Here is a 14720-nt window from a genome sequence, read left to right as displayed (position 1 = left end):
TTTTGCAGGGCCACCCAGAGGGTTTATGGGCCCTAGTGAAGGCATGATGCCCGTTGCTCAAAACCTTGATCTCTCAGCGACCGTGCTACAGTGGCCACAATCCAAAGTATGAAAAGCCACATTCTGAGCAGTGGCCATGCACTGTTGCAACGCAGCAGAACTATCTCAGGTTTTACTTCTCAATTTTTTTTGTTTTGTTTTGTAGCAGCTCCTACCTTTTGGTAAGCATTCTGTATTTTAGAATATCCATTATTTGTATCTTTAATAATAAAGAAAAATTATAAATAAAGAAGGTATCCAGCTGACCTCTGACAGCTTACGGCTTTATGTTATCATTATTTATATAGTGCTTATAGTGTTTACAGTGCTACGTGCTTGGTAACGTTCCCTCAAAGTACAGCTGTGTTCCATGGATTTTTACCTAGCACAAATGACATCAAAGTGGAAACTGAAAAAGCAACATACTTCAAAGCGAATTGGAGGAAGATCATTTTTGGAGTTAGTAATCCAACAACCTGTAGAACCTTGAAAGAAAGGTTACGGACACTTGCTTTTTGCCACCCTAGCTCACTGCAGACAGTGCATTCAGAAAGCACAGCCACTGAGCTCAGCTCGGCACACACACCCCTCCTCAGCTCGGCGCCCTGGGTGATCACCCAGCTTGCCCACCCCTAAGGCCAGCCCTGGATGGTGCCATGATTTAAATGAGTTAAAAATGCAAAACTGCACATGCTCAGAGTATTAAAAAGGGGGGGTTGGAAAACATTCTGACCTAAGGAATATAGAAGCAGTTGTAAAGCATGGAGTGGCGATTGTGGGGAGGGAAGAGAAGTGTTAGTTACAGGCTTCACAACTGAAGTGGTACACAAGCCCCTCTTATGGGGGCGGCCATAAGACAGTCAGGTTCAGGCTCTAAAATTACCTAGCTGCACCACTGGACAGACTCACCGGGTAGTTCTGCAATTATTGTCACACCAGCAACGCATGTTTCCAACCCTTCCTGCAAAATTTATAGCCGTGAACCTGCCCTGATAGGCTTCGAAGGGTTATTTTATCATCACAACAACCCTTTGGGGTATGTTAGCTTGGGAAAGAGCTACTTGTTAAATGGCACACAGCATACTCCATTGCTCCAGAAGGATTTGAACCCTGGTCTTCCCCAGTTCACTAGCATCTCGGCTTGTAGCAGGCATTACCTTGTCATTCTTGCTCCAGAACAATGAGAATTCTCAGGATCCTAAAGATCAAAGCTTTCACTATAAAAACAATCCAAGTTTTTAGATCTCATTTACACTCCACAACAATGAGGGCTAGAAACTTGGTGGGGGGTTTTAAAAGAAATAAACAGATTGTTTTAGGATTCTGAGAGATGCTGCAGATCCCTTGGTGGAAGCTTGAAGCCACTATATTCAGGCACAATTTTTGGACCTACCAAAACATGCCTGTTATAGGAGATGATAGGAGGGTTGCATTGAAAATGGAACTAAGAATGAACAGGAAGGCAGTAGTGTTCATCTGTGAATTGTGAAAGAACATAATCGCTTTTTGAATGAATAAGGGGTTTGCTGGGACTTTTTCTTGGATTGGACAACATGCATTTTATCCAATATTTTATTTCAATATGTTTCATGGATAAGACTGCAATCCTATACACTTTTACCTGAGAATAAGTCTCACTGCATTGTTACCTTTAGTAGACAAACCTAGGATAATGCTTCGAGTTTTCTGTAAATGTTGCACGGTACATCAGATACAAATCACATTAAATTGATGTATGTTTGTTGCAGCCTTGGCTTTCACAAAAAACTCTTACCAATGAAAATTAAGGAGGAGATAACTAAAAGGGTGTATTTGTATCATTGGAATGAAGGCTACAGCAGAAACATTTTGTGCTGAGGAGGAATTTTTGGATTGTGTTCAAGGGGGAAAATGCAAAGAAGAGGAGCTTGCACTGTTCCGCTGGAGTTCCCCACTGTCCTTCTCCCCAGCCAAATTTTATAAAGCGAAAGGGACAAGATACACACCATTCTGAAGGAACCGTCACTCCATTACAGAGCTGGACAGCTCTCTGTAGGTGGGATTTCTCAAATGCCATATGGCGGGGTGGGGAGCAATTAGAAGAAGCAGGGGAGGTAGAATTTCTGCTCTAAAAAGGAGACTAAAAATCAGCTCAGTTAAAACTTCAGGAGATGCAGATGCCTAGGAGTCACTTCCACATGACATTTTGCAGGTCCATACCCAAGTTACTTTAAGCGTACCCCTAATTATGAGAAGATACGTTTGCAAACATACGTATCATCACACAGGTACATGGGGCCTACAACTGGCTGCAAGCAGGGCTGGTCCTACCGTTAGGCACGCGCTTCAGGCAGGAGGTGCTGCAAGGTATTGGAGGAAAGTGGTGGGTGCCAAGCAACCTGTCCTGCACTCCTTGAGCTAGCTTGCTGCTTTCAGGTGTGGTGGAGGACTCTGTCCCATCACCAGGGCTGAGGAAGAATTCAACTGCCAGTCCAGTCACATCCTGTACATGGAATGGGAGGGGGCACCAACTTGTTCTTTGCATCAACGTGTAGCAAAATGTCCCAGGCCAGTCCCAGCTGCCAGATACACTCAACAGGAAGCTATGATTGGCTGGAGCTTCCTGTTGAGTGCACATGTCTTGACACACCTGGGTTTGCAATCGAATTCAGTGAGCTGTTCCTTGTCAGAAGGCTGCTGCTGACCTGAAGGCACTTGATTCAGCTGTGTGGGAGCTATCTACAGTAACATGCTAATCAGGGCCGGTGTCAAGGGTAGGCATGGTCGGGCACCTGCCAAGGGCCCACACCCCAGCAGGGGCCCACTGACAAGAGCCCCCTGGAGCTGTTCCTCCTCTTCACCATTGCAACCAACTTGTTCATCTGCCTCTTGCTCTGGTCCAGACAATGGTGGTCTTGAGAAGGAGGAGTAGATGCTGCTGCCTCCTTGCTCACTGGCTCTCTGCCTGTCAAGCCAGCAAGCAGTAGCAATGAGGAGAAACAGGATGAGGAGCAATAGCAACTGGTGACAATACCAGTGAGAAGGTAGACTCCTTGAGAGAGGGCATCTTGCCCAAGGGCCCTCACAAACCTGGAGCCAGCGCTGATGCTGGCCTACCCTAACATCCCTTGTATATGTCTTTGTGTAGCATGGTGTCCTTGAAACAAGACAGCCTTTTGGTTAGAGTGTTGGTCTCCGATTGGGAAAATCAGGTACAAATACCTGTTCAGCCACAAAGCTTACTGGGCAACTGTTGGCCAGGCTGGTCTAGCTCACAAGAATGTTGTGAAGATAAAGGGAAGGGAACCATATTGGTACCCTGAGCTCTTTGGAGGAAGGTTGAGATTAACATTGGGCAGATAGATGGGCTTTTAGCACCTTAATACTTACTTGAAGGACTTATACACTGCTCAATATCTAACGAGATTCCTGAGTGATGAACAATAAAAAGAAAGAAAAAGAATCAAAATGCAGAATTAAAATATTCAAAATCAGATTATGTCAATGAGACCGTGGGTCATCAATCAGGGAAGTCCTAAATAAAAAGTTCTTCAGCAAGTGCCAAAAACAAAACAACATCAGTGCCTGTCTGCCATCAAGAGGAAGGGAGTTCCACAAAGAAGGAGGACAGAGGACAAGATTATGTGTTGGGAAAGGTATATTTTTAGTAGACAATGAAAGCCCAGATGTTTTGGCACCTGCAGTGGCAGGGAATTCCAGAGAGTGGGTACTGTAACATGAAAGGCTCTATTCTGAGCCATGATGGACCAAACCCTTGAAATTTGGAGTACCACCAGGAGGGTATATCCTGATGAGCACAGCAACCAAGCAGACTAGGGGACCAGGCAATCTCTTAGCTGATAAGAAAATAACTAATCATTGTCTTAGAGCCCTTTCATTCTTCCCGTTTGCTGTGCTTCTTTCTAAAATAGTTGTTCTATAAATACTTTATGCACACCAATAGATGAAACATAGCATCACCCACACATGCATGCACACACACACATTAAAAGAGCAGAGAAAGAAAGAAAAACAAGGGGAGGGGAGAGATCTTAAGAGTTGATTTCACAAACTTCCATTGATTTAGCCATTAAATGAATTCTTATAACAATTGTGATCATACCATTTCTCCTGGTTTAGTTCTGGTCCAGTATGTAAGAGATAGGTGCCAGTTTTCCAATCTCAATTTTACTTGTTTTGTCATACTGAAGCACATTGACTCCATACACTGGACCTTTCTACACCGTTCTTGCAGAAATGGCTTTTTTGCTATTTTTCCCGTGTGTGTGTGTGTGTGCGTGTGTGCGCATGCGTGCGTGCATGTGTATCAATAATCATTCCAGCCACTATCAATAAATTCCCACATGTTCTCAGAGTTTATTTCCAACACTACTTTTAATATCCATGCATAAGAGACTTGTACACTGGGTGGGGTGTTTTTTTTTCCTATTATTTCTTTTAATTGTTGTTGCACCTTCCATCCAACATCCTTTTATAATGTTTAGGGATACAATATTTGCAGAATTATCCTATGCATATTTACTCAGAAGTAAGTCCTACTGAGTTCAAACAGATTTGCTCCCAAAAGGATGTATAAGATTGCAGCCTTGATCAGTACATCAGTTAGATGAATCAATTAAATTTTGGATTGATACATACACAAAAATGGTGCCCACAGTTAATTAGGAAGCATTAACAACATGTGCATATACATGTCTGCTTATACAGAAGTGCCATTTTAAAAGAGGCATTCCCTCCAACGACGAGAGAATGTGGAATTCTTAGTTGGTGCCAGCTAAAACACACATCAATGCATCAGCTAAAAACAAAGTATTTTTTTAAAAGAACTATGTAAATACATGCACATTTAGTCAAGTAATAAAAACTCAGAAGATTTGTTAGAGATTTATTAAAGAAATCTGAGCCATTTTATCTTATCACTGAATATGCAGAATGTCTCATTTTGACCTCAGCCATGATTCAGCATATATATGGCTTCAGAGAGGGGCTCTGTTGGAAGGGGCTTCTAGAGAGGACTCTGTCATGAGAACATAAGAAGAGCCCTGCTGGATCAGACCAAGGGTCCATCTGGTCCAGCATTCTGTTCACGCAGTGGCCAACCAGCTGTAGACCGGGAACCCACAAGCAGGGCATGAGCGCAACAGCACCCTCCCTGTCCCCAGTGGGAACTATGCCAAAATGCAACCGCTTTGGGAAATGGCAAGAGACAAAATTATACACATTACAGAATTCACACTACACCTCAACAACACTACCAGGTGATATCAAGCCATTTCTATAAGAAATTAATCCAGACTCCCTTGACAATCAGAGCTCACAAGGTCCAAGTGCTGAGCCTTTTTTTTTTATCAGCAGGGACAATTATATCACCTGCTCAGACTTCTTTGCTCCCTCTGAGCTTACCTAGAATCCTCAGAATAGCTGTGGGGAAATGGATTTTCCCAGCAACAATATGTCCTTGCAAACTATTCCTGTTGTACTGCAGAGTATTTTGGTCTTGAATGGGTGATTAGCTTTACAAAAGACCTACAAAAGAGTGACTGTGTGTGCGCGCGCATGCAGGCGCGCATGTGTAATATCATATATAATCATCAAAAGCACATGAGGCAGGCTCAGAGGTTGGCAACCAGGGAGAGGGCCTTCTTGGTGGTGGCCCCCCAATTTTGGAATGATCTCCCTGATGAGGCCCGCCTGGCGCCAACATTGTCATCTTTTCAGTGCCAGGTTAAAACTGCTGTCTTCTCTCAGGCATTTCGCAGCATATAATGAGATTTTAATGAGGTCCTGAATTGTCTTTGGTTGGTTGTTTAAAAATTTGTTTATAGATACATGTTGTCTGTGTGTGCTGTCTGTCTATATGTTTTTATGTAAATTATTTAATACTTCGTATAATGTATTTTAATAGCTTTTAATCTTTGTGAACCACCCAGAGAGCTTCGGCTATGGGGCAGTTTAGAAATACAAGAAATGAAATGAATGAAATGATGGTCGGCGCATGACATATCACAGAAAGGAGCTCATTCCAGATGGAGGGTGCCACCACAGAGAAGGTCCTGTTGCTGCCACATGGGACTCTGTAGATTGTGGTACACACAGCAAGGCCTTCCCTGAAGATCATAATGGTCTAACGGGACTATAGAGTGGGAGACTATATTTCAGATAATCTGGTCCTCAGTTGTTTGGGGATTCATATGTCAATAATAATAGTTTGAACCTGGCTTGGTTCAATATAATATAATACACAGAGAGTGGGAAGGGGGGGGGAGAGAGAGAGAGAGAGAGAGAGAGAGAGAGATGGATCAACATGGCTGCCTGCAGTTGAGGACTCTCCTTGGGGACATGGCTGTGGAGACTGTCACGATGAGTGCCTGCACTTCAAAACTGACCACTACACCGCTGCTGAAAATATTGCACCTGGCTAAAGTGGAAATGCTTGGAACCGCCAACGGAAAAGGATCAGATTCCCTCCCCCCCAAAAAAGGAATTGTGGGGGGAAGATCTACTGATCACACAGCAAATGCAAACCTGCCAAGGAAGAAAGAATGTAGTCCACTTCATGAAAGACGGGTGGCCAGATCAGAACTGCAGCACATGGGGGGGGGGACAGCTAATCCTTTCATCTCCATACCATTTTCCTATGGGAAATCCTCACCCTGCTTCTATTTGCCCTGAAGATTTGCCATTTACTGAAGACAGCACCTTCTGGGGTGATTTCCAGGAGGAAAATGGCTTGGGGAGAACACTGTCAACTCTCTCCTCCCATTGTGCTATGTTCTTAATTTCAATGGGAGCCTGAACAACTGCTTTTTGCACACACATACAAAAATTAAGTGCCCACTGTTAAGCATACATTAAAAAAAAAAAAAAAAGCCTGCTTGATGTAATGCAGCCTGGGCCATAGTTCAGTGGTAAAGGAAGGACGTGCTTTGGAAGCTAAAGGTCCTAGGTTCCATCGCCAGCATCGCCAGGTAGGGCAGAAAAAAATTCCTGTAAGAAACCCCTGGACAGCTGCTGTCAGTCAGTGGCAATAATACTGGGCTAGATAGACCAATATAAGGCTGCTCCTACTTGTTCCCCAACCTGGTGCCCTCCAGATGTTTTGGACTACAACTTCCAGGATTCCTGGTCATTAGCCATACTGGGTGGGGCTGATGGGAGTTGAAATCCACACCATCTGGAAGGCACCAGGTTGGGGAAGGCTAACATAATATCTCATTTGACCCTATGATATTAGCATTTCATGTATTTATGATATTAGCATTTCATGTATTTATTTATTTCATGGAAACAGTCTAAGTAGAAATATAAGAAGTGGCTTTGTATAAAAGTCAGACCATCTGGCACAATGTTGTCGAGCCTGACTGGCAGCGGCTCTCCAAGGGTTCAGGCAGGATTCCTTTCCTAGCCCTACATGGAAATGCCAGGGATGGAACCTGCAATCCATGTGCTCTGAAAAACATGTGCTCTGCCACTGCATGCAAAATATATGTTCTGCCACTGAGCTGCGGTCCCCCTACAACAGTGTATGGTTGCAATGTACGGTTGGTTAATCAGAATAATTGATTAAGGGTGCAATCCTATGCATGTTTAGACAGAAAAAAAGTCTGTCTAGGTGGAGCTGTCTTATTTCAGGTGAGTTCCAACGTAACCAACATAAATGTCTATAACTCTCTCTCCACCCCCAAGTGTCTATATCTAGTTAGAGTCAAACTAGATGATACATTAAGGGCGCAATCCTATGCATGTTTAGACAGAAAAAAAGTCCTACAACTCCCAGCATGCCCCAGCCAGTTCTGCTGGCCGGGGCATGCTGGGAGTTGTAGGACTTTTTTCCTGTCTAAACATGCATAGGATTGTGCCTTAAATATGTTTGAGATGACTAAAACGGTGCGCTCAATTAGACAATACAACATTAATTATTTTTAATATTACTTTTTAACACCTGCATAGGACAAATGTCATCTATCTATCCCCCCTCACTGTCCCACAGAAGGTAGTTCTCCTTCAGATGGTTTGTGATTCAACATGTGCATCGATGATCTAAAAACAAAGTAAACAAACCTTTTGCTTCAAAGCTCTTTGCTTATTAATGTGTACATGCATGCAGACTGAATCAGTTAATAAATCCCATACAGTTAATCAACTAGGGTTGCAATCCCATACCCACTGACCTGGGAGTAAGAGTGTGCGGAACCTCAAACCCAGGGGCCAAATCTGACCCTCCTGGGGTCCCAACCCAGCCATCTGGGTTTCCCCACAAGGCCACACCCCTTCTCTGTGCCCCACGCCCTTCTCCCCCAACCACCAACTATTTGTTGGGTTTCTGGCTATTGTACAAGTCTTTCCCTCATTCTAAGAAGTTGGAATGCTTCTCTTAAGGCTCAGTTACTACTAATAAGAGGTTTTGCTATGATATGCTGGTATTTTCCTTGTTATTTGGCTCTGCCCCTTTTGCTTTTGGCCCTGCCTCCTTTGGCTTTAGCCCCGCCCACCACTGGCATGCAGCCCCTGAGAGCTTCTCTGAAATGGAATGCAGCCCTCAGGCTGAAAGAAATTCCCCTCCTCTGGTCTAACCCATGTCCAATCATTCCTCTGCCTGGCAGGGCACTACGCAGAACTGGGATAACCAATATAACTGGAGGAAATAGGACTGTGGCTATATGTTTGCGCGTGTATATCTGTATCTATATATACATACACACAAACACACTTGCCAAGTCTTGCCTTTTTTAATGCACAAGAGAAGAAATATGTATGTGTCAGATCACATTATAAGTGATCAGTCTGCTCACGCTAAGAATACACTCATTACCAAGTCTCTGTAGTGAACCATATCAGCAACCACTCTGTCAGCTCTTAGGTGATCAGAGGGAGATGCAAGAAGTACATTCATCAGGGTCTTCGCTCTTAGGTGATCAGAGGGAGATGCAAGAAGTACATTCATCAGGGTCTTCGCTCCTTTATCTTCTCCATCAGATATCCTGTCCTGAGGAGCCAAAAAGCACCTGCCGCCCCCAAGTCACACCTACCTTTCACCCCACACACACACTACCACCACACCACCACTTCGATGGCACCACCTCCATGCCTCCACCCACAGCAGTCACATTAACCTGGATTACCAGTAATCTCATTACTGATATTCCTGCACAGAACATCTCTTTCAAGCTGGGGTCATAATTGTCATAAGGCCATCCATGCATTCTCCAACTGGTGAATGGGAAGAGAAAGAGCAAGCAAGGGCAATGGACACTTCCTTTCCACCCCCACCCCACACACAAATCTCTTAAAATCCACGGTCTTATTCTTTCCAAAACCTGGACCATTAAATTAGCCAGTATCACTATGTTTATATTAAATTAACCATTACCAGTATGTATATATACATACATACACACACACACACACATACACACACACAAACCATCTTCAAACACTGCTTAACTCTACCTTTTTGTTAGATCACTGGGCCCCAAATTAGATTCAAGATTTAGAATATTTCCATTTTCAACCTGGGTCCTACTCAGAAAAATCACTCTGGTTTTACAATCTTGACACAAGCAAATGTAACAATGCACCATTCTGCATAAAAATGTATAGCACTTCTAAACATCAGACATTTCAAACATGGCTAATACCATCCCCGCCCCGCAAAAGAATGTGCCTCAAACATCCTTATTTTTAAAAGCAACATTAATGACACTACAAGGATAACCTGAAATGCTCTCCGTTCAAACTGATCCAGTTGGAACCCATCCCTTGGCAAGTAGACAGCGTTTGGGACATTGCCACACAGGGCAGACTTGGCCGAAATTACATAAGTGATGGGAACATTATTAAAAGCCAGCATTCCACCAAAGAAAATCCAGAAAGCACTTAGAGAGCCTGTTTCCAAAACACATGACAAGCATCAACAGTAAAGCAGAGACTTAACATCAAGACTCTTCGCCTTGTCCAGTTGCCCATGACAAAATACAACCTGCACTTCAGTGTTCACTGCTTTTTTTTTTAATGAAGGTGTTTGTTTTTCCTACCTGTCAATGATCACAGGGTCTGAGGGAGTCTCGTTGCGGTTGCCACAGCTTTTCTTTTCACAGCAACGACTAGAAATGGAAGGAAATGAAAAGGAGAACAATTTGGTAAGTATGACAATGCTTATAGCCAAGTTCTGATGGCTGTGTGCTACAGGTTCAGAGACAGTATGCCTATGTACACCAGTTACTGGGGAACATGGACAGAACTGTGCTGATGCCCTCATGTCCTGCTTGTGGGTTTGCCATGGGCAGTTGGTGAACTAGATGAACCCTTGATCTGATCCAGCATGGGCCTTCTTATGTTCTTAAACCAAGCATCAGCCTCCTTGGTCCACACTTGCCTTGGGTGGCAGTGGGATGACCACTTTAATTTCCAACAGTGATCTAGGGCAATGCTAGAAGAATTTGCCATGGTGGGAAATTCAAATGGCCATCCACTGTTGCTGGGATCCTGCCAGATGGCAATCCCTGGTATCTCCTGATAGGACTTGGAAAATCCTTTGTCTGTAGCCCTGGAGAGAAATTGCCCTTCACAGGTCCTCAACCTTTCTGGGTCTGTGGCCCCAATTGGGATTTCTGAGGGAGTGTTGTGGGTGCTCTCACAAAATGGCTGCCATGAGACAGGGGGAGCCTTGCCCATTCATTAAGTGGCTACCATGGTGAGTATGACCAGTGGGCACAAAATACTCATTTCCCAGAAGGCAAACTGGTGAAATTAAAAAAAGAAAAGTAAAGTAACTAGCCCTAGAACCTAATTACAAAGACAGAGGAGGCGGCTGAGCCTCAAAGCACAAAATCGTGCTTTTGAACCCAAATAAAAGATGGTGCTGGAGGGCAGCACTTCAGTTTGCCACATGCCAGCCTCCCAGTTTAAAAGAAAATTAAAAATCATGATAAAATAAAAATCAGGAGGGGCAGAGAGCCCGGCAGGTGTCAAAAAAGGTGCCTGCGGGCACATTGGAGAGCATGGACACCACATTGGATACCCTAGGCAGTACTGTGCTGGATGCATCACTGATTGGTCTGATTCAGTATAATGCAGCTTTCTGTGCTGGCATATTATATTATTATTAATTATTAGTATTATTATTTTTATTGTTGTTATTATTATTATTATTATTATTATTATTATTATTATTTCAATTTATACCCTGCCTTTCCACCATGAAAATAGCACTCAAGGCAGCTAACAATCATTAAAAAAAAACATGTTTTTAAAAACATACGGTTTAAAACAATAATAAAACAAATACGATTTTTTGTATTGTTTTGTGTTTATTTTGTCATTTTAATTTTTGTGAACCACGCAGAGAGCTTCGGCTACTGAGAGGTATAGAAATTAAACAAATAAAATACATTAAAAACACAGATAAAGACACAAAATAAATTACAGAATAAGAACAGCACCCAACCCAACAGACCATTTTACAAGCTGAAGGCCTCCTTGAGCAGAAATGGCTTTGCTTGCCTGCGGAAGGACATAAGACAGAAGGCGTAAGCCATAGCACCACAAGGAAGACCCTTTATGTGTGTGTGTGGCGGGGGAAGGGGTCCGCTGTCTTTAGGAGCAACCAGAAGAGCCAAGGGAGGGTGTGCATCTGTGTTGTTCATAGAGTTCATAGAATCATAGGGCTGGAAGGGGCCTACAAGTCTATTGAGGCCAACCCCCTGCTCAATGCAGGAAGCCTGATTCCCAGGAGGTCTCCCATCCAAGTACTAACCACGGCTGACCCTGCTTAGCTTCTGAGATCAGGTGCATCCAGCCCTTTGCTTGACATCATAGAATCATAGGGTTGGAAGGGGCCTACAAGTCCATTGAGACCAACCCCCTGCTCAATGCAGGAAGCCTGATTCCCAGGAGGTCTCCCATCCAAGTACTAACCATGGCTGACCCTGCTTAGCTTCTGAGATCAGGTGCATCCAGCCCTTTGCTCGACATCATAGAATCATAGGGTTGGAAGGGGCCTACAAGTCCATCGAGTCCAACCCCCTGCTCAATGCAGGAAGCCTGATTCCCAGGAGGTCTCCCATCCAAGTACTAACCACGGCTGACCCTGCTTAACTTCCCAGATCAGACAAGATCAAGCTCATCCAGTTCCTGTTCTGTGTTCTACTGCCCTACATGGTAAACCACATCCTAAATATGATGGGAGAATCCAGAGGGTGAACTGAAGTCAACCTTTTTGCAACCTCAAGCATGGGCAGAACTTGCACTGGGCTGTTAGGGAGTAAGTCCCATCATGCTCAGTGAAACTTACTTCGGAGTAAACAAGCTTAGAATTGCATTATGAGGTGGCACTCCTACACACACTTACCTAGACGTAACCCTGTTAAACTTAGTGGAGTAACTTTTGAGTAAATTAGGATTGATCTATGCAGTTACAAACCTATGTACACTTACTTCGGAGTAAATCCCATTGAACACAATGAGGCTTGCTTCTGAGTAAATATGCATAGGATCAGGCTACATAGCTTTAGCTCAGCAGATGCTTTAGCTCAGCAGATGTAGGCTAAAAGCCTACAACTCCCCTCATTCCTCACTATTGGCTATGGTGGCTAGGGCTGATGGGAGTTGTAGGCAAAAACATCTGGAAGGCCACAAGTTGCCCATTAGTGGATTAATCAATGCCACTTCAGTTGATTAATCTGCTAATTAAAATTTGCAGCCCAACATATAACTTACCCATCACATGTAGACATTCCTCCAAATGTCTGCAGATAAGACAGGAATATTTGGCCTGTTGTTCCCTTTTGCTTGTTAAGGGCCAAACATTTTCAGGATACTTTAGCTAGAGATGTTGCCATCCTCCATGGGGAAAGTGGTCCGACAGCAAGAGAGATCGACAAGGTCATATGTACATGTCCAGGACAATACAGCGAAGAAGATTAAACATGCATAGGATTGCGCCCTTAGACAGACAGAAGACCTACAACTCCCAGCATGCCGCAAATGCCCAAAATATAAATAGTCCAAAATACAAATTTTATAAACCAGTGGCCCACAGCTATAAACTGATATTCGGAGTTATAAGCTGTACAGTAGAATGTATACTGTATCACTAGGATCTACTCTCTTCAGAAAGTTGACACTGTCCAGAAGGCAGAAGAAAATTCAACGGCCATTATCAGTCCTATACACTTATCTGAAACAAATTACACAGAAACAACTTTTAAATAAAGGAGGCATTCTCCCAACCCTATCCCCCTTGGATAGCTGTTACAGCACAAGTAAAGGTTTACACTGCAAGAACTACCACAACACACTAGGTTGGCTTTAAATTTTTATACTTTTATGTTTTTTGTATACCGCTTTTAAATCTGTAGGTGTAAACACTTTATAAATAAATGGCTGCAAACTACTTCAGTCCTACTTGGTGCAGACCCACTGAAATGAATGGGACTTCAGTTCATCATGACTTCCCATTTCAAAAGCAACACATTTCACCTGTGATGATGATGATGATATACTATTACTACAAAGCATCTGTATTTCGAAAGCAAATCTAACGTTGGCCAGTAGGTGCCATTTTCAATGTTCCCTTCCACCTTCTTTCTTTTACATCAGGGTTGGGCAACTTGTGACCCTCCAGATTTTTGGCCTACAATCTCTATCAGCCCTAGCCAGCATAACCAAAGGTGAGAGATGGTGGGAGTTGTAGGCCCGGGGGCCACATCTGGCCCTCCAAAGGTGAGAGATGGTGGGAGTTGTAGGCCCGGGGGCCATATCTGGCCCTCCAAAGGTGAGAGATGGTGGGAGTTGTAGGCCTGGGGGCCATATCTGGCCCTCCAAAGGTGAGAGATGGTGGGAGTTGAAAGCCTGGGGGCCATATCTGGCCCTCCAAAGGTGAGAGATGGTGGGAGTTGTAGGCCCAGGGGCCATATCTGGCCCTCCAAAGGTGAGAGATGGTGGGAGTTGTAGGCCCGGGGGCCATATCTGGCCCTCCAAAGGTGAGAGATGGTGGGAGTTGTAGGCCCGGGGGCCATATCTGGCCCTCCAAAGGTGAGAGATGGTGGGAGTTGTAGGCCCGGGGGCCATATCTGGCCCTCCAAAGGTGAGAGATGGTGGGAGTTGTGGGCCTGGGGGCCATATCTGGCCCTCCAAAGGTGAGAGATGGTGGGAGTTGTAGGCCCAGGGGCCATATCTGGCCCTCCAAAGGTCCCCAGGCCACACTCCTTCTCCTGGCTCCACCCCCTTTCCCCCAAACGTAGATTGTTTGGTGGTTTCTTGCTGTTTGGGGAGTTCCCCCCCCCCATTCTCAAAGGTTGAAATGCCTCTCCCAAGCTTTAGTTACTGGCAGGAAGAGCTTGAAGCTAAAACATGCTGGTTTTATGTGTGTGTGTGTGTGTGTGTGTGTGTGTTGGCCCCATCCCTTTCATCTTTGGGCCCACCCACCACTGGAATGCAGTCCCCAAGAGTTTTTCCAAAATGGAATTTGACCCTTATGCTGAATGTGGTCCTGCATCCTTGTTGTAGGCCAGAACATCTGGAGGGCCATTAGTTGCCCACCCCTGTAAAGATTAGATCAAAAATGATGGTAGGGAGAAGTACCTGATATGAGCTCAGAATAGGGTGGGTGGAACTATCAGGGGGCAGGTGGAACTATTTCCAAATTTGGAAAATAGCTTGTTTTATTCTAATCTTTACTT

General features: G+C 44.2%; 1 protein-coding gene across 2 annotated transcripts in view; it reads right to left on the bottom strand.

The window, feature by feature from the left end:
• Positions 1-14720, bottom strand: part of EBF2 (EBF transcription factor 2) — a 387225-nt gene that overhangs the window by 354233 nt on the left and 18272 nt on the right. For both annotated transcript variants that reach the window (XM_084808184.1, XM_084808183.1), the window contains exon 6: positions 10074-10142. In XM_084808184.1, coding sequence (XP_084664310.1) covers positions 10074-10142 — 69 coding nt within the window. The remainder of the gene's footprint in view (positions 1-10073; positions 10143-14720) is intronic.

This window comes from Heloderma suspectum, chromosome 6 (genome assembly GCF_057233095.1).
Source record: "Heloderma suspectum isolate Gila_16-S chromosome 6, 16-S_ref, whole genome shotgun sequence".
Taxonomy (NCBI): domain Eukaryota; kingdom Metazoa; phylum Chordata; class Lepidosauria; order Squamata; family Helodermatidae; genus Heloderma; species Heloderma suspectum.
Note: the sequence above shows the minus strand (reverse complement) of the source record. Positions and strands in the feature narration are given on the sequence as shown.